General features: G+C 41.1%; 1 protein-coding gene across 1 annotated transcript in view; it reads left to right on the forward strand.

Annotated features, from left to right (window-relative positions):
* The window catches only part of yap1 (Yes1 associated transcriptional regulator), a 71,664-nt gene that overhangs the window by 33,453 nt on the left and 16,898 nt on the right, over nt 1-21,313 (forward strand). The window contains exons 3-4 of the mRNA XM_042334073.1: nt 8,107-8,222; nt 15,319-15,432. Coding sequence (XP_042190007.1) covers nt 8,107-8,222; nt 15,319-15,432 — 230 coding nt within the window. The remainder of the gene's footprint in view (nt 1-8,106; nt 8,223-15,318; nt 15,433-21,313) is intronic.

The raw sequence follows: 21,313 nt of genomic DNA on the forward strand, positions 1-21,313 counted from the left end.
TTAGTGTTAGTGCCTTTCACTATATAAGCAGGATGTCTGAAAACTGATCACATTGTTGACTGAGCACCTGAGATCTTCTTGTGATGCCTTGGACAATGGGGATCATACGAGAATTGATGAAAAATCCCTTGTGCACTCCCTGAGTAATTATAGTGATTCACGCCTTGATACACATCCTCTCACGCTTTGGTACTGTATAATGGTTCATAGATCCAATGATTTCTCCACTGCATTGCTGCTCCCCATTACTGAGATTGTTTATTTTAACAGGACTCCTAACTGAGCTCAGTGGTTAGAGCACTCGCTTCCCAAGCAAAAGACCCGAGTTCGATTCCCAGCAGGGCGAAACCTTGGGCAAGGTTCCTTGCTCCACACGCCTGATAATAATCCCTCAAGTAAAAAACAACAGTAATAAAATTGGTCACTTCAATCCACGACTGTTTGTTGGACACTGCTGTGTGCAATTGGCTGCTGTGTTTCGCCCACAAATTTACGGTCAACTCACTTTACAGTATATTCTATGAAGCGCTTTGAGATGTCTAGAAGATGTGAAAAGTGCGATATCAAATGCAAGGATTATTATTATTGCTGTATAAATGGAGTCCTGTTGCTCAGTGGTTAGAGCACTTGCTTTGCAAGCAAGACACCTGGGTTCAATTCCAGGCAGGGCGAAACCTTGGGCAAGTTTCCTTACTCCACACGCCTAATAATAATCCCTCCAAAACCCAAAACAATAATAAATTGGTCATTTTCAATCTACGACTGTTTGTGGGACATTGCTGTGCGCAATTGGCTGCCGCGTTCGCCCACAAATATACAGTCAATTCACTTTACAGTATATTCTGTGAAGCGCTTTGGGACGTCCTCCCGACGTGAAAAGCGCTATATCAAATGCAAGGATTATTATTATTATTATTATTATAAATGCAGCTAAAAATACGATATATTAACTCCATTGCTAAAGCTTGGGAGGGTAAAGGGAGGTGGTTAGTTCCATAACCTGTTTTTGAGAATGACAAATGTAGCATTTCATCACTGATTCAATGTTAATGATCTGTTTTGAAATATTGCACTTTTTACCAACATTTCATGATTACTTACTGTAATACACCGGGAATATGTAACAAAGGGATCTTCCCAACTTGATTTTACATGGAAGCCACTCCCTTGGATATCAGTTTAGTTCAACCACTCTATAATCTCTTTTTTAAAATAATTCCCAGAGGGATTATGGTGGGATATGGCCATTTGCATGAGGAATGGCAAGGGGAGAACACTCTTGCTCTGTCCCAGATTATTCTGCGATTTGATGAGGCAAAATCATTTGATAATCTTGATCGTTCTATTTAGACTTTAGAAGTCTTTTTCTTCCCAAGTGAAGGATGCCATGCTACAAATAAACCTTTCCCACTTTGCAGTAGGGATAAATCAACTGACCACTTCTTGGTTCTTGGGTTCAATTCAGCTCAAAGTGATACTACCCTATCATACCAAACTGTTTCCAGAACATTAAAAAGACTATCTGCCAGCTTTGTGGTACCAGCGACTGAGCTACTAAGGGTTCTATTCCATTTGGTTGCAGCGTACTTGTTGGACAAATAATTTTAATATTTTACAATAAATCTGATATGGAATAATGGCCCAGTGTTGCCTAGAGTCCAGTGCAACCAATTCAATCCTGCGGAATTCTAATCCAAAACCAATTCATAATTTTTCCATTTTCCCATTGAGGTTTAATTTGCCCTATTTGGTGCAGATTAATGCTATGGACTCTGGCCAGTTGAGAACTAGGAGTACAAAAAATGATTAGTTTAGATGCTTCAAAAATGCAAGGAAGGCGATTTTGAAGTGGAATTGAGAAGCGGGGGGAAAAGTGTTGTAAGTTTCCTCCAAAATAAAGAGCAAATGGTGCAAGTGATGCATTATTGTCTCCATCACTAAGTGCAACACAAACACTTGTGAGTCACTATTGCACAAACAAGGGTGCAGCAAGGCATGACTCATTGTTTTCACACAGTAAAATTTCCGTTCTGTAATGGGAGCACAGAGAGGTTTTTGGAATTGTACTTGAATCCAAATCGGCAAATCTATTTTCCCCATAACTAACTATAATAATCCTTACATTTGATATAGCACCTTTTACTGTAAAGTGCAGTGACTGTGTATTTTGTAGATGAATGTAGCAGCTAATTTGTGCACAACAATGTCCCATAAACCGCCATAAGGGAATGACCTGACAGTGCGGCTTAATGCTGCCCTCACCTTATATACCCTTTCTAGAGTGGATCACTGGACAGCGATTAGTGCTTGCAACCCTGGTTTATTCCCTCCATCCTCTTTCTCTCTCTCTCTATCTCCCTCCTCTCCCACCGCCCCAAGCTCAGGAGTGCTGAGGCCAATTGTAACGGAACCAATGAAGGGTCATACCCCAGCATTAACCTATCGTTCTCTTTCAGTAGCTGATTTGACCTGTCTGCATTTCCAGCATTACTGGCTTTTCTTCACTACTGCCATCAATTAAGCTGAATCCTGTCTGCAGTGTTTGATATGGGATCATCTGTGTTAAGTGAATACATATTGTTTATGCTTTGAAATTTCAATTGAATAGCTGGCTTGTAGCTGGCCAGCAGAAAGGCACATTGTACCCCGGTCATTTGTTGAGCTTCAAGAAAGCATTGTGCAGGGCAGTCTCTGAGCAGCCATGTGTTTGAGCTATCCAGTGATCCTGCTGGAAGGTGTATATTATATGGACATGGAAAAAACAATCCGTCTCAGCTCAATCACCCTTCATCGTAAACAGCCTGCTGATTTGCCTCTGTTTAGGCTCATACGAGTAGACTGGACACTTGGGTGAGGCAATGGAGCGTGATGGACTCCCACAAATGCAAAGTACCAATATTTTGATCAGTTTCCGACCAGAATCTTTTACCTGATGAAATCTCCTTTCAAAAAAATATACAAGGGGAATACTTTCTAATCCAATCCAATCATTTTAACATGAATGTTTCATAAAACATTGCTTAGGAAGCAGGGCCTCAAATCTCATTAGTCGTGGTAGCACCACAACTGCCTACTAAACTGCCTGGGGATATATAGTGGCCCAGCAGGGCTTTGAAGGGAGAGAAGGATACTTGATCTGAAGCAGACTGATCGATTGGCATCACAGTAGGGAGGAGTAAATGGTGGTTACTGGCTTTTGTATCCTGAGATGCAGCTAAATTGAGGAAACAATCCCTTTTCACTATACTTAATATAGTTAGTATTCTTGCCTCTATCAGAAGATTGTGGCTTCAAATCCTGTGTCAGGACGTCTACTCATACAAGTTGGCACTTGTTTTGATTTGTTGATCGTGCTCTCCTTTGAATGAGATGTTAAACTCGGTTCCCATCTGCTTGTTCTTCAGGTGAACGTGAAGATCCCATGACTATGTGGAAAGAAAAGGGAGTTTCTCCCAATGTCTTGTCCAGCAATTATTTTGTTCAATTCATCATTCACCTCACGGCTGTTTAAGGAGCCATGTTGTGTGCGAAATGGCTGCTGTATTTGCCTGCAAAAAAAGTTGTTAAACTTAACTGTTATTACTGAGAAGGGCTTTGGGTGGCAATGCAGAGATCGTCCTTTGGACCAATTGTAGCTGTATTCTTTCTGCAGCCTTCATTGTCTTTCAAGTTAAGGGAATCCATATGTGCATTTTTACTTTTGAGTACTTAACATTTTCTCATTATTCCAAATAGGTATTTGTCACCATGTGTGTTATTCAGATGGGATTTTGACACAAACTGTTTACACTGTTTGGCTTTTCATCTATCCCCTTTTAGTTGGGTCAAAATTGCTGCCTCCATTCATTCAAAAGTAATTACACATATTGGTTGCACAGTGCTTGCCCAGCTAGGACCATTATGTTAAGGCTTAGACTTGCTCATCTCATTGATGTGCCAGACGTGTTGGTCAGCCTTCAGCCATGCCTTTGATTTACTGCGAGACCTGGCTAGCTTTGCCAGGAGCTTCTGATAAGAACCAATTTAGCCCCAGGGAGACTTCACTTAGCTCTCCTTCAGGAGGATATTTGTTTAGAAAAATATACATAGTCCCAACACTTACGTGTGAAGAGCTTTGAGACAATTTGATGTCAAAGGCACTTAATCAAATGCAAAGATTATTATTAGACATGCTATTCATATATTAACTTCAGAGGCATATAGCTGAGTTTACACTCCGATGTAGTGTGGGGAGTGCTGAACTGCCAGAGGTTCCGACCTTCAGATGAGCTGTTAAACTGAGGTCCTGTCTGGGTGGATGTTAAAGCTTGTAAAGCACATTTCGGAAAGAGAAGTAAGTATCTCCCTACCATGCAATGCAATATTTGTGCATTCCCAGAACCAGCAACACAGCAAGGCAAGTTTCAGGATGTATGCGCATCACCATGGCCAAATAGAATGGGCAAATTCCTTTTTTAAATGTGAAAATTGTTTTTTTATTTATTGACTTTCATCCAATAAAACGGGTAGCACTGTGTAGCAATGAAAATCAATTAAAAACCCGAAAAACCTTCAATACTGAAGAAGAGTTTTCTCAGATCAGTGTTTCTGCTCTTATTCAGGGCGATGCCCAAAACATTAACTCATCTTCCTCTCTTTCAAGTGATGATTGATCTGTTGTAAATTTCCAGTGTTCCCATGTTAGTTTCAGCTTTTCAGAGTCTGCAGATTTTACTTTTATTTCTAATGAGTTGGCCGATTCTTGTGTAACGATCCAGCCTGAGAAAAGAATAATTTTATTAGTGCAGTTGGAACTATTAAGTCTGGAGATGAAACTGATTATAAGTGCAAAATACACGGTAAACCCTTGTATGTTTTTTTTATTTGTAAAATGTATTTCCAGTGGTGGGCTGCGCATATGTTTTGATCTTGTACAATTCTGAATATTTAACAATGAATTGGTTTGTTGACATTTTTAAATGTTAAACATATTCATTGATTTGCATCAAGGGAAAATATGTGCTTCTGAACTTTCTTCTAATCCCAAGTCTGATAAAGAGAGCCTGTGCTTTGTAGCTGTTAGTTCCAGGCAGGCTGGCAGCAGCCTCTTTGTGTGAACAAACCCCATGTTACAACATGAATGGGAATGGGGGTGGGCCATAAGAACTTTTCCCCCATTCATAATGTCACTGGGAAGGAGGTGGGGGAAGAGATCTATTCAAAAGTGAGCACCAGCTATTGTAGTGTATAATCAGCGAAAAAAAACTTTTAAACACATAAACCTTCTAATGTATAAGTGCATAAGCTAACAGCAATTTGATAATCACAGTTAACTTACCATCTAATAATATTACGTATCACAGTTATTTGTGGTGTAAACTCTGCTTCCTCTTCCTTGACTAACATATTGCATAGCAGTTCAAACCAATGTGAGGTTAGCATCAATCAAATACCATTCCTTTTCTTTAACTTCACTTCTCCCTGCTAGCTAAATAATAGTGTAGTCGTTTTCCTCAAACCACTTGCCAAGAGAAATGGTTAAGTGATGAGGGAAGGGAATCTTCTGCAGCTAGTTTTCCTTTCATTTATCTTGCCCAGATTAACCAACCGAGACTGGAAAAAGTCACCTCCTCGGGGAAGAATAAATGCAAATGCCATAGGCTGAGATTCAAATCTTGGTTTCTGAGTTTTCTTAGATAATCAAATGCGCGTGGTTGTTTATATGAATTGAGATGATGTCATTTAAAATACATGATGTTCAAAATGTTCCAATTGCTCTGTGGGTTAATGATAGTGAATCATACAAACCAGAAAGTTCAATGTTTAATCCCATGTCTAAACTCGTTTCTAGTGGCAAGGAAACAGCAAAATTGTTCTCCATTCTTTTGAGCTCGAGAGTGAAGTGTTAGTGGCAGTGGAAGAGCATAATCAGCAATTGCTATCTAATAAACCTGCTAGTGGTGCCCATATGGACAAGTGTGGTACATGTCGCCACTAGTGGTACAGTTACTGAAGTCAGCAGTGTTTGCTTATAATGCAGTTTCCTCGTTGGAAGTGCACTGGCAACTTTACTACACCCCTACCCCCGCCATTCCCAGGAATTTTAACCCCAAGTGACTCTGCGCTGGTACTTGACAATACTCAATATTGCCACTAATATTCATTGTGCACGCTGTGCATAAAGTATAGCTACATACGCCAGGTCTACGAGGTTCCCCACTGCATGTGAAGCAGTAACCTGTCAACAAGAGGAAGCCATACTCTTTGGCTCCCATTGATGTCTTATGTCCTGGGGTTTAGACCTCCTAAACTACCCGATCTGTCCTTCAAAACTCTCTGAACCCGTGCGCAACTTAGGCGTCAGGTCCGATCCCCAGTTATCCTTCCTCCCCCACATCCAGTCCCTGACCAGGATTGCTTTCCTCCACCTCCACCACATTGCCCATCTCCGACAATACCTCACTCCACAAATTACCCAAACCCTTGTCCATGCCTTCGTCACCTCTTGGCTGGATACTCTAACGCCCTCCTCGCCGGTCTCCCATCCTTCACGATTAACAAAATTCAACTCATCCAAAATTCCGCCGCCCGCATTCTCACCCGCACTAAACTCCGCAGTCCGATTACTCCAGTCCTTGCCAAACTCCACTGGCTCCCTGTCACAGAGTGGGTCGACTTCAAGATCCTCACTCTAGCGTTTAAATCCCTCCATTCCTTGGCAACCCCTATCTCTCCAACCTCCTCTCTCCCGACAGCAGTACCTGCTGCCTCCGCTCTACTGGCTCCGGCCTCCTCTTTGTCCCTCGAATCCTCCGCTCGAACATTGTCAGCTGTGCACCAAAGCTATGGAACTCTCTCCCTCAATTGTCTCATCTTGCCCCTCTTTCCCCATTTTCAGGTTGCGCCTGAAGACCTTCCTCCTCAACTGTGCCTATGGTCTACCTTTCCCGCTCCCCCTGGCTCGGCATCCGTCTCTGCCTTTATTAAGACCTCTGGAACGCCATCCAGCGTGGAGGGCACTATATAAATACAAGTAGTTGTTGTAACCTAAAATGAGGTGCCACCATCCAGGTGTTCCAGCCAGTTTGGGTTAATTTTTTGTGACTGAATCATCAGTCTTGATTTTCTCAAGAGTGAAAGTTCCTGTGGGAACTAAAACTGCTCATTTTACCTGTTGGCTAAATGGAGGGGCACTGCATTTCAAGAGTAACTGGTTTTGCAATAGCCGTAGAATAAATAACACAGTATATACCACTTCTGTCAGAGTTTAGGATATTTATATTAGATAATCTATGAAGAGAATTCATGAGGTGGGAGGAGATGGAGATGTCACAATGTCCTCTCTCCCCACCATCGCTACATTTATTCTACACTTGTGCTGCTTTCCCCTCTGGCTTTACTGCCGTGCAGCAGCAGATTAGGTGGTACAATGGAGAAGCATTGACTTGGGTCTGGCCCTCATTTAATGCATGGAATTGTTATGTGTGTTGGAGACTAGAGAACAGTGCCCTGTTGTCCAACACCTTAACACGTCTGCTGCTCTCTGGCCTCCTGCCATCTTTATTTTGTTGTTGCCCTGGCTTCTCCTGGGTTCCTACATGCGATGACGTCGTCGGCAGTGGGCTGCAGTCACCCTCTCTGTAGTTCACATCACGTGTTTAGATGCTGCTGATCCAGTAAAGTGCATGGTGGTCTGAGTACTTTTTCTTTCAGTACACAAGTAAACCCAGTGAATGGAGTTAATCCAAGTGAAAAATCAACTATATTTGTGCTGCAACGTACACCGTCACTCCCATTTCACAGTAATTCCTGTGAAAAGATTTGAGACGTCGTTCCAACATGATAAGGCAAGAGATGAAATGCAAGGATTATATTACATTGAGCTGAATTTTAATTTTTCTAACCATCGCCAGTTAATTTCTACATGATGTGCAATATGTGCACAAAAGCAGGGCACGCACGCAGACAGACAGGCGCATGCATGCACACAGTGGGGTTATTGTTGGGTAGAAAATGATGGTTGTTTTCGATGGTGCAGATAAATCTACCTATCGTATAAAGACTTTAGTGGCAGCTCTTGATGGAGGCACTGATTTTGTTTTGCCTGACGATTCTTTTTCTTTTTAGTCACGTTGATCAGACGACAACATGGCAAGACCCCAGGAAAACCATGCCCGTGTCTGTGTCTGTGCCCGCCAGCCCCGTGTCTGTGCAGCAGAACCTAATGAACACCACACCTTCAGGTAAGGGGGATCAATTTCGGGTGAGGGGGAGAGAAAGCACAGGCAAACCCATCCTCCTTGACAATGGGATTGAGAGGGTCTAACTTGCATGATTCATAAAAGGATTTGCAAATATTGAATCCTGTAGTGTCTCACTCTGACCCACCAGAACTCTACTGAACATTGGCCCCGCTGTTGATGAAAGGACTTTCAGCCATCCTGCCCCACTCTCTGGAACTCCATCCTGGAGTCCCCTGGCTTTGCTCCCTCACTCTCCACATTCAAGGTTCAACTCAAAACATAATTCTTTGACCGCGCTTTGAGTCATCATTCCTCTCCACACCCCATTCCTCTGCTCCCACCTCTCTCTCACACATCCCAGTTTGTGTGCTCAGGTGGCATTGTGAAGTGCTTTAAGACACCTTCCTGATGTGAAAGGCACCAGATAAGTGTATATTGAATCATATTTCCGGCTTTTCGTTGAAGTTGGTTGATAGCCAATGGAAAACCGTGGTAACAGATCATCTTTTGAGCAGAGTTCTAAGGTCTGGGTATGTGCAGCATTTTCTACTTGTGAAAACTTTTACAAATGACCTCCCAATTTGTGATTTTTTTATTGGAGCAGTGCATTGATATAATTGTCGCAGAATTGTACCGGAGGAGTGTAAAGAACAAAAATAGGAACCACAATTGATATAATGAATCCTCAATCAGCACTTCTGAGGTAATAATAATAATCCTTGCATTTGATATAGCACCTTATCACGTCTTCGAGACATCTTAAATCACTTCACAGAATATACTGCAAAGTTAGTCTTAAGCTCTACAGTCAATTCACTTTACAAAATATTCTGTGAAGCACTTTGAGACGTCTCGAAGATGTGATAAGATGCTGTATCAAATGCAAAGATTATTATTATTAATTGACTGTGTATTTTGTGGGCGAAACATGGCAGCCAATTGAGCCCAGCAGTGTCCCACAAACAGTTGTGCACTGAGTGACCAAATTATTATTATGATTTTTTTTGAAGGAATTATTATCCTCAGAAAAGCGATCCGCCAATCGATTAACAACTGGGTTCCTACTTACTGCTAGGTAAACAGAGGCGTGTGGAGTAAGGAAACCTGCCCAACATTTCACCCTGCCGGGAATCAAACCCAGGTCTCTCGTTTGTGAGATGAGTGCTCTAACCACTACGGTCCAGGACTCCACGTAAATAATATGGGTTGCAAAACAAAGCTGATTTTCACTGGAAAAATTGCACCTTGAGAGTTTTTTGTGCAATATGGTTTATTGAATGCTATAATATCAACCTTTTACCTTGTTTTTAGTTACAAAATAACTATTTGATATTTGGCTCTAGCCCAAATATTCTAATCCGTAAAATTGACCACTTTTTTTAAAAAAAAGTTAAATCCCAGTATTCTTTTGATGGTGGCTTATGGACAAGGAACGATTTGGTCCATTGAGCCAGTTCCACTATTTTAATAGATCTTGGCAGATTTTATACTGTAATTCCATTTCCTTGTTTTTCTCCATATACCTTATGTACCCTTATATCCTCTCTATTTATCTACCTTTCAAAAATCTTGATGGGATTCTTTTTGGGACACATTGTCACAGTTTTTGGTGAAAGAAATTTATTTTGTTCATCTGGGTGTCTTGACACATGCAGAAACCTTAAGAGTATTATTATTATTTATTGACTATGTTTTGTGGGTGAAACACGTAAGCCAATTGCGCACAGCAGAGTGCTTAAGAGTAGCCACACTGAATTCTACATATATATACCACCTACTCATGGAAAAGCTTCCTGATGCTAGTCCAGCTAGGACCCCCCTACCTATTAGAGCTTTGTCATGGATAAACAGGAGCCAGGGAGGTGGGAAGGAGAATCCCTGCCCTCAGAAAATGGGGTTTAAAAATGGCAAATCAAAAGCCTGCCACCAAAAGAAAAGCACCTCACAGCAAAAGGTCCATTTACTGCAGGGAATCTGCTTTATGTCATGCTGAGGCTACAATAAGATCTCTGGCTCAAACTGATGTCTAACCAATAAATGTAGTGGGGGAGTCAGTGGGTGGGGGGTGGGGCAGAGGGCTCATGATCAACCCCCCCACCCCCTCCCAACCCACTTTGAGGTTGTCCAAAATCAACCCAGATTGACTGACTTGAAAGGCGCTATATAAATGCAATTTGTTGTTGTTGTTGACGACTTACATGTACTTGTTCTCGATCACGCTGCCGTTTTCAAATGCCCACAACCACCTACTGACTGACTGGTGGTGTGGCAGAGGGGTTGAGGCAAGTCAGCCAAATTCTGACCTAGACTCCACCCCCCCAATCCTTCTACCCTAGACTCCCCCTGAGTAAATGTGACGCGGTGGGAATTGAGTTTGCGGCAGAAAAGGTGACTTTTCTGGAGCTTGCACAAGGAAGGCGATAGTTTTACCTTTCACAGGCTTTTATAACCTTGTGTTGAATCCTTCTCCGAGAGGGAAGAGGCTGAGTGTCAAGTGAGAATACTTTTATTTCAATACAGAGATATTTGTAAATCTGTGTTTTGTTAATTCATGAGGAATGGAATGCAGTCAGTAATTGATTAATCTTCAAGAAAGGGTAACATTTTTCATAGGTTAAGATCCGACCTGTTGAACCTTTTCAATGGTAAAATCATCATTGGCCACATCCTATGCCGGGTAGTCATTTTTCATTGGAGTCCTGTAGCTCAGTGGTTAGAGCACTCGCTTTGCAAGCGAGAGACCTGAGTTCAATTCCAGACAGGGCGAAACCTTGGGCAAGTTTCCTTATTCCACACGCCTAATAATAATCCCTCCAAAATAAAAAACAATAATAAATTGGTCATTTTCAATCTACGACTGTTTGTGGGCCATTGCTCTGCACAATTGGCTGCCGCGTTCGCCCACAAATATACAGTCAATTCACTTTATCTTATATTCTGTGAAGCGCTTTGGGACGTCCTCCCGACGTGAAAAGCGCTATATCAAATGCAAGGATTATTATTATTATTATTGTATTGAAGTTCGTCAAAAGAGATTTTGAACAGAACTTTGTGTGTAAATGCTTGTGATGACTTTGTTGTTAGACTACAAATTGTCGAACTGTATGTTTTAGTAAATATTAGGTGGAGTTGAGGCTTTGGTATTTTTGTACTTTGAAGTAACCGTATAGTGATTTGAACACCGCCTGGACTACAAGCTACAATCAAATTGAGGGATATACAGCATTTGCAAGTTGGGAAAGCTTGTAGATATATATTACATAACATCAGGATATACTGTACCTAGAACACTGCATTTTTGAGTTCTGATTATTGTTTTTTTTAAGAAAAAGGTGTTCCCTAATGCCTTGAGTTAGTAAATATGATGTGCAATGTGAGACTGAGAGATAGACAGAGAAAGCTTTAGGTTCAGTCTTTAAATGAATTATTGAATTAGCTGATCTCGAGCAGGTAAAGGTAAGGACTCTGCAATTGGCTTCAGTGTTGCTCAGCTATAGGGAAGAAATCAGGTCACACTCTGGATCGTGAACAGTGTCTATTGCTGAAATGTATGGACAAGGCCATGAATGGAGCAGGTACCAGAACAAGATACAGCTCGACTAATATCTTTTCCTCACCCTACAACCCTTCCCACTGTTAACTTCGCCAGCAGTTACTGTCTTCGTGCCTATGTGAAGATTCATCATTTTGCTAAGGTGTTTTGTACTCGCATTACACATCATATTTACTATTTCAGCTGCCTATTCAATCATAAGTCACTGTTTTCAGGAGAAGATTGAAGGCATTCGGAGGGAGGAATAAATATTAAGCACAATTGATACCCAAAAAAAAGGCTAGAATTGAGAAGTTCGTGTATACAGTCTCACAGATATAATAATAAATGCATTTGATGTAGCATTTATTGCTTATCATGTTGAAATGTCTCAAAGCATTTCGTAGAGTTTGAGATGATCTGAGGCCAGTGGCTGTTGGAGCTGGGGAGACCGTCGAGGAGAGAATTTGGGAAGTCAAGTCTGGAGGTGATGAAAATCTGAATGACAGTTTAGGCAGCATTCAACATGAGCTAGGTAGGGACAGCGGTGGATGATATGGTAAGGATACAGAGAAGTCAGGGACCAGATGTGAGCGAGAAAAGAGTGCTGGGTTTGAGCTAAATGCCAAGGTTGTGCATTGCGGTTCAATGAGTTTGGAGAGAGAGAGGCTGGGAAGGTTGAAGAAGTCAGAGCAAGAAGCAAGGAGGTATGTGTTTGTATGTGGGGGGAGGAGGGAGGAGAATGGCTTCTGCCTTGTAGATGTTCAGTTTTCTGCACCAGATGAGCAGCTTGTAACTCCTTGGCTCACATCCTCTCTGCACCGAGTTCCAGCCTTGTGCTTTGTTCCCGGGAGAAGGCCAGGTGTTTCCCACAGGGAAGGAGGAAGGTTGAACCATTTTTATGTGCAGATTGGGGGTGGGGGAGGGAATTGGACAAAGGGTTTATAAACAAATTTGCTTTAGATGAATAATGGGGAAAATCGTCCTAATCGTTTCCTGAACAGGATTCCCTGCAGCCAGTTACCTGACGCAATCTGGAACCAGTGCAGCACTTTCAAATCAGGCAGGACTCAACATTAACTTTTTTGAGTATTTCCTTGCATTTACGTGTCCAAAGTGATGGTGAGTAGACAACGCAATGTCACATCCTGTGTTTACAGAGTGAGTTCCTCTTCAAGCAAACCCTTGTGCAAGGCCAATCCCCAGTTCACTCTGTTCTTTCCTCTACCTCCGTGAACATGGTTTTAATTCCAAAGGAAATGAAGGGGGGAATGGACGGACGACAATTCCACCTGGATCTAGACTTGGGCTTTTTACTTAGCATTTGATAGCAAACAAATATTGGACAATAGTTAAATTCCCTCTTAATTTTAAAGCTGGTTTTCTGCAGTTCTTAAAACAAGCTACAGAAACTGGCTTCAAAATTAAGACTGATTTTAAAACTTGTCGAAACTTTGTGCACTCTGAAGTGCCAAGGAAAAAGTCTAGACCCAATCAGAATTCTCTCCAGAATATAACAGATCCTATGTTTACAGAGTGTATATCAGATTGCAAAGTTGAATCTCTCCACTTTTTTTTAAAGTTATAGCTAAACAATTCATTAAATGCTTGAAAGAAGAGTTGAAAATCGATTTGCTTCTGTTCTATATTCTGAGTGTTATTGCTTATTATAGTAAGTGTTGCTTAAACGAGGCAGGCATCACTCAGCCTTTTTATTGACTTAATAATTGTGATTATGGGATAGGAAGTTCTGCTGCAAATTCATCTTCAGGAGAACAGTCTTTAAGGATTTTTTTCCTGCAATTTTAGAAGTTGCTTTTGATTGAAGTTGACCAAATTCCACTTAAGCAATCTTATTTTTTTCTTGCATTTTGAGACATCCTTCCGTTGTGAAAGGTGCTATATAAATGTAAATTGTTGGTTGTTGTCCCTCCAGTTCTTTTCTCCTTCAGAAAACACTTGAGTCCTTTTTTTACTCCTTTTGATGTACATTTCCACTGGAGTATTGGCTTGCTCTCCTTGTCCAAGTGACCACAGTTCATGTGTAATCCATAGCAGTGAGGGTATGCATAGTGAGGGTATGCAGACTATTCAGTCAATCATTGAGGACACGTGAAGCTGTTATTGTCCTCACCCAAAGTACACACTTTGCACCTCCAGAAAGGGGCAATGGATAGTGATCAGCAGTTGGAATCCTGCCTGATATTTTTCCTATCTAACTCAAGGTACTGAGACCAACTGAAGAACCCCGACGCTGCTCCAACTAACTCAAGAGGACAACAGGTCTAAACCTGAGTGTGTGTGATTCAGCTTCTCACTGAATAAATCCCCTGGACTATTGGGGCAATCATTTTAAGGCAGCCCTTTCTGCACTATGTTTGACCAGGAACTATGATCAACAGAACTTTCCTCGGTGACCTTGCCACCTTTACCTGACAAAGTTCAGTGTTGACTGTTTTAAACAGACTTTTGTCCTGCGATCAGTTTCATGTCCCAGCAGCACACTCTACTTAACAAAGACAAAATTTTATTTTTGTAAAACAACTGTCGCCCCCAGAGTCCACCTAGTCTCAGCCTGTAGGACCCTTTTGTCTCAAACTTTTAAGATTGTGCAGAATTTTCAAATTCTTAAATTCTGTCTTATACTTGGAAAGCGGTTCACTGCAGGGCCTTTAAAAGTATAAACTTACAAATTAAAAATTGTTTTGGGAATTTTTCGCCATGCCGTGCAGGGTTAAATTTTAAGACAAAATGGTTTTACAGGCTGAAACTTGGTGGAATTTCAGGGCTCACATTTCCTTTCTGAAAGGAAAAAAAACATAGAACTCAGCCATTTCCCAATTGTTAGTTTAGACAATCAATTTATCCAAGCCTTGAACTGAGTTCAGCAGCTCAACTGAATGCTCAGCCAGGATCAGAAATCATTATATGGAAAATCCTCCATCTGCTACTCTGACACTAACCCATAATGTGCCTTGCTACCAGCATTATTTTTTTTTAAAAAAGCCCTTTTGACCATAAGATCTTGTAGTCTCCCATTATAATTTGGGTTTAGTTTCTGTTTACATGTTTCCTTGTTTCTTTCTATTCCCCTCGAATGCTGGCACATACGCACTGCACAGTCATTACCTCTCTCGCTAAATTTCCCATTGCAGAATAAATGAGAAAGGGGGGTGGGTGGGGGGGGGATGCAAAGCCAAATTAAGTCCAGTCCAGTGTGCTCATTCACTCTGCATCTGAATAGAGCACTGCAGGTCTGAAAACTCTACGTGGATTCATTCCAACACGATTGTACTGTGGTAGCCTGCACTGTATTGTTCAGATGTTACTGGCATGACCTTTCCATAAATAAACACGTGTTCGACGATTTTATGTAGCAACTATTGGTCTCCTTATTTTGGATCTTGCCTTTTGTGCTCAAAAACAAATTTACTTTTAATTCTTTGGGAGGATTTTTTTTTTGTTTTTCTACACGGTTTTCTGACGGTTGTCATGTAATTGTTGAGCTTGCAGTATTTCAGCCTGTTTAGCAGCCCATCATAAATTCCTTTCCTTTATGTTCAGGCCCATTTCCCGATGGCTGGGAGCAAGGCATGACCCCTGATGGGGAGATTTACTACATAAACCACAAGAACAAGACCACCTCTTGGTTGGACCCAAGGCTTGATCCTCGCTTTGGTAAGTGAGCTTTTGCTCAGAGGTAATGCTTCTTAGCTTGCTTGCTTCTTAGCTTTCCAAGCAGACTTTGCAGTACACTTCGTGGAAGTTTTTTAAACTTCGTAGATTGCTGCATTTTGTTGTGCTAGTCTCTGACTGGCGGGAGCTAAATCAAAACAGTGTGCAGATCACTGAGCAGGTCAGGCTGGGAGGACATAAACTCTTTGAAGCTTTACAAGTGTTGACCTAACAACCACTGTGGGCCCCAAAGAGGAAAGCGATGTTAACTCTTTGATTGCCAAGGGCTGCTTGAGGCTAATGCCACAACAGCAATATAGTCTATCCCTCTAATCTACCTTGTCAGTCTCAGATGACCCGGTGACCATCCCAAAGAAATGAGTGTGCCCCCCCACATTTCATTCTTGATAGCACAATGCGATTGACTTCTTTCATTTGAAAATAAAATGTAGCCACTGTGTAGTGTAAATCACACTGTGCCTTGTTGCCTTGAAGTGTAACAAGGACTCTGACGAAACAAAACTGAAGCTTTAATATCTAAATGCCAATGGGAAGAATAGCTTCCAGAAAGTGATTCTATAGTTGTTGAAGGCCGAGTCTGTTTGCTTTAGAGAATTGCTACATTATAGTACCTTGATGTGTGTCTTTTATTGCTGCTTTCCCTGTGTGGGCCCACTTCATGCAGAGCCTGCGCGCATTTCTGCCAGAGTATCCCAGACAGACTTGAGTGTGTGCCAGGACTTTCATTGCGGTCGGACTCTTAATCTCTTCCAGGCCTTTTGAGTCAAAGAGCTCAAGTGTAACTGAAGGCAAAAGAATGGGGAGGGGGGGAAAGCGTGCATGCTGATGCAGACTAGATCTAAAACAAGGCTAAATAGAGACAAGCTGTTAGTTGTATTGAACTTGAAAGAGTTTTCCCCTCACATGTGAGGTCATGGACATTAGATTGTGGTTTTCATTTGTTTTGTTCCTTAAGCCAAGAACATTTTTTTTTCCAAGTTGTTGACCTTCATTGGCCGTCCAAGCACACTTTGTACTATCAACACATTTTTATGTAGTTGGTTTCCCCTTGCTGGTTTATTTGTACTAGGTTTAGGTTTATGGTGAGCTGATTAAATGGATGCCATAATGTGATCCTAGATGCACATTTCCTTTTTTTATTGATTGCTGAATTATTTCATTCCACCACGCTTACATTTGGCGACTCCTAAGGAGGTCCAGTTTTATAGGCTCCCTAGCACCTTCCAACATCTCTCTGAAGTGACCATTCTTCATGTGCGTAAGCTTTGACAGTGAGTCTTGGCAGCCTATTTGACTGAAGGATTGGGGGGTGGGGAGACATAGTGGAGCCTCACCCTTGCCCAGTACCCACACACGTGCACCTCTGGAAAGCAATCAGGAGCAGGAACTCTGATTTTTACTTAACCTGATATATTGAGGTGCACCAACCACTGCCCTGATGAGATCAGCTACTTCAGCATGGAACAAGTGGTGGCCATGCAAAGGGAAACATTTCAACCTGACTACAGATTTACTCAACATAGCATTTCAGAGCATCCAGAATTTGGCAAGTTCTTAAATAGAGTCTTAATTTTGAAACTGATTTTCTATTATTTTAAGTTATTTTAAGAACTACAATAAAAAACAACTTCAAGGTTGAGGCTGTATTTAACAATTTGCCAAATTCTGCACAATCTAAAATGTCATGGTAAAATGTATTAGATTCAGGTAAAATTCTGCCCCAGAAGTGCTTTAACCAGAAGTGCTGACTACAATCTATTTATTGACTGTCTACTTACATCGTGATTAATGAATGTATTTGTCCTCCAAATACCCCATTACTAAGTGCTCAATAAAAAAAAGTTATCTAAAACCATGGGCTGTGTGTAAAATCAGCAAAGATATCAAGGAAGATTTCCACTGGAATCTCTGGTGCTGATGGAAACAGTCAGTGCCTGATTTCCAAACCAGCATTAAGGAATCCTAAGAAATAAGGCTAACAGGATTAACTGCAACCACTTGCAGGAATGTACCTGCTGGGTGTGTGAGGATGAAAGTTTAGACTATTTACCTGCCTGAAGTCCTTTTACTTTTTTTAAAAAAGTGCTCAATTCCTCAATGGAGCTCTCATCCCCTGCATTTTTCGTGTGACTTTTAAAAGATTTCTATCACCTCAAACACATACACTTTCCTCTATGTTTTGTGTTTGTGCACTGATGCACATATACGCTCTTTCCTCTCGGTCATTGTCTTATTATTGTGCAGTTCCATTCAGAATTTTTTGGTGGTACACTTTGTGGTTCTTAACCACTTCCTTATCTCCAGATCATGTATAGAGCTGGCTCAGATATCCATTAATAAAGAACTCCCAACTGGTCTGCGTACTCTTTCTGCTCTTAACAGAGAAAAGATTCCTTTAAATAAACCAAAGCTTGATCACTTCTGTTCCATTTGTCACAAGAAAAAAGCCTGCAGAATCTCCTCCTTCACCTCAAAAAGCATGTCTCCCTTCCAGCAGTAACAATGGGGTCAAACAGTGCAGTTCTCAAAGGCTTTCTCAATACCATGCACAGAACCAGCCAAGCCTTTTATTGGGCTGCGTTTGTACCAATTGGACATCATGCGTCTTTGCAAGAAACTGACCTAAAAATAACATTGAAAGTAAAAAATGTTAAAGTTAATAAAAAATACTTTCTAGTGGCTATGGTTGAATAAATTGGGTTCCTCGCTAAATTACAATACAACGTGCTTTAAAATGTGCTTCTGCTCTGGGAAAAAAGCATTCTCCCAAAGTGAAGGGAACTGCTCAGTTCCTAACTTCTTAGGAAGAGGTATTTTAAGAACACATATTAACATAATTTTCTGTACTGTTCCTTAATTATCATCTAAGGTAATTAAGGAATCAAATGTGGATTAGAAGTGAATAAGTATAAGCATTAGGAACAATAATAATCTTTGTGCTTTTTCACGTCAGAAGGAATTCTCAAAGTGCTTTACAGGAATGGGTGTGAAATTAAGTGACTGTATGTGTGGCAGCACAATTGCGCACAGCAATATTCCACAATTAATGATTAATTTTATTTGGGGGCTTGTTGGCCAGGAAACTCCCTTCTCTTTTCGAATAGTGCCATGGGATCTTTAACATCCACCTTAACAGGCAGACAAGACCTCAGAAGGACCACACCCCTGTCAATGCAACACACCTCCAGCAGTACATTGGAGTGGCATCTTGACTATTTGAGATCAATTCCTTACGTGGGATTTGAACCCACTACCTTTTGACTCAGAGGCGAGAGTGTTGACCCTTTCCTCTCCTGGGAAGGAGAAGCTGTCTGTTTCTAGGATGTCTCACTCAAGTGGCTGCACTGAAATTGTGAGTGTTTAACCATGGGGACATCACAGATGATCCTAGCATTATAGCTCACAGGTGGTAGATCAGGAATCTGACCAGCTACAGCAGCCATATTGTGGATTTGTATTATTTTTCTAACTTCTTTGAACAAATGCTTTTCATATCATTGTGATGCCACCATGCTGAATATGTTTTATTGCAATTTAGTAATCGGACACTTTTAAAGTTTTAGACCAACCTCTTGAGGTTAGCTATGAGTAGAACCAGATAAGACGGCCTTTGCAGAAACTATAGGTTGCAAGGTGCCCTTCTCTAAGGCGGTCATTGGGATACAGAAAATGTCCTCCTGCGAGAACATAAAATAGCCACTCTGGTCAACACATCTGACTTTGTGATGTATCAGTGACGTCACTTGTCGACGCTACTCATGTGGGCAGATAACTAGCTGGTGCTCTGCAATATTCTCATGGTGCGCTACCAAATCTATTAATGCTATCCTCATGGTAACGATTTTCACTCTGAAATCACAAATGTCGGAGTCCATTGCCTACGCGTCTTATAAGGAAGAGTGTTACATTGAAGGGTGTTTTAATTGGGTTTCACAGTATTGGAGAAACACCTATAAATTGGAAATGGCTGGTGTCTGACTGTTCCCAAAATGAATAGATTTGGACCAGGGTCGTGATTAATCTCCAATGGCCTCCTGTTATGCCTGATGCATCAGCACATGCGTCAGACTATGCTTGATGCTGTCTAGTGCTTAATCTAGGACTCTAGCTGTAAACAGAAAGGAGATCAAATTCAGTTTGGATCTGCTTTTTCACAGAGGTGATGTGACTTTTCCCATAGGCTGCCTAGGTCTGACTTTTTCTTTGATCTCTCACAATTTGTTGATGTAAACCAAATCCAGGTCTCCAAATGTAATGTGGCTAACTTTATTGGAGTGGACTGACCATTTTGTGAGGGTGGAGATCACAAACCCAATGAAATTTGCATTGCCGAAAGCATTTGTCCAGTGTGTGTGCCACTGGTAACCATCTCAACAAATGAACACAGTCAAATGCCATTTTTGTGTTGTGATACCTTGCAAAATAAACAACTTCCAATTAAGATTGAATTTAAAAATGTTACGCAAATTTGCCCAATCTAAAATCTTAAGACAAAATGGTGAGGCTCATTTTATCAAACCGGGAAGGGCCAGTCACCGACTCATCAGTTATGGTGGTCACAGCACAACTGGTTTCTTTTACACAGACTTTCAAACCCCTGCATGTGTATTTAGCATCCAAAAGCTGACATAAACATGTCAAGAAATAAAAATCAACTCAGCCTTTCAATTTAGTGACAATAAAATGCCACGGACGCTTCTGTGTTGTGACACCTTACAGAAAACTGATTAAAACTGAATTTAAAACTGTGACCCATTTTGGTCCAGTGTTAAATTTTAAGACAAGATGGTGTTATAGGTGAAGTCTAAATGCCACTTTCAGGCCTTTAATGTATTTTTAAACATATATATTTAAAAATCCATTTTAGTTCTTTAAGGGTTAATTGGGTTCTGCTACAGATCTGAACTTCAGAGTCCAAAAAATCAGCAGTACCAGGCTAGGTAATATCGTGGCCAATGTGTCAAACATGTGCTTTCTGTAACGTGTGATGTTTTAACAACTTTACAGAAAGATAAAAGGTTTTACAGTAACTACAATCAGTATGGAAAAGACTGGATTTGAGCTGATTCTGGGTTCAGTCTTATTCAGTCTGGCTTCAGTATTTCTTCACGTTTGCCTCCAAATAGACAGTCACTACACAGTGAAATCTCCTGAACTGCCTTGTGACATTCAGAAAACATGATAAGGTATCAGGCAGTATTGTTATAAATCACATGGAGAAAGTGCAGTGAAGATAAGGACCTTAAGTTACATTGTACAATAAAAAAGCTTTTAGAAGGTTTCTTACATGCTGTTTTGTTTGTGTCTGAAGTAAAATACACAAGGTGATCAGAACCCAGCTATTAATCTGATCCCACATTTGCATTACAGGATCCACAGACCTACCTGAAGAGGTAATCTTGGCTCCTCATAAGATAGCGAACCTTGTGAGGATACCATTTGTTTCCCCCACTTAGTTTGCTTTAAAGTGTTCTGAGACGCCGTCCAGCGTGGAGGGCGCTATATAAATCCAAGTTGTTGTTGTTTCTTATGCAGGACAATGATTGGAGAAGATCTATCAGTTGCCCATTGTGTGGTTGACATTGCTGGAGGGACCTGATAGAACTTCAGCAAAAATGAATTGAGCAGTCGTTTCTGTGGCAGCTGATGAGTTGGGAGGGAAGGGGAATTCCTTGTACATCACAACAATTATGCCAAATGGAGCATTGCTGTGTGCAAATTACCTGCCTCTTTTGCCCACAAATAAAAACAGTCACGGCGCTTGACGGTATATCCTGCGAATAGCTTTGAAGACTTCTCGACAACGTGATAAGGTGCTACATCAAATGCTAGTATAATTATCAAGTGATAGGCATGTTTGCTT

This window comes from Callorhinchus milii, unplaced genomic scaffold (assembly GCF_018977255.1).
Source record: "Callorhinchus milii isolate IMCB2004 unplaced genomic scaffold, IMCB_Cmil_1.0 Scaffold4, whole genome shotgun sequence".
NCBI classification, from domain to species: domain Eukaryota; kingdom Metazoa; phylum Chordata; class Chondrichthyes; order Chimaeriformes; family Callorhinchidae; genus Callorhinchus; species Callorhinchus milii.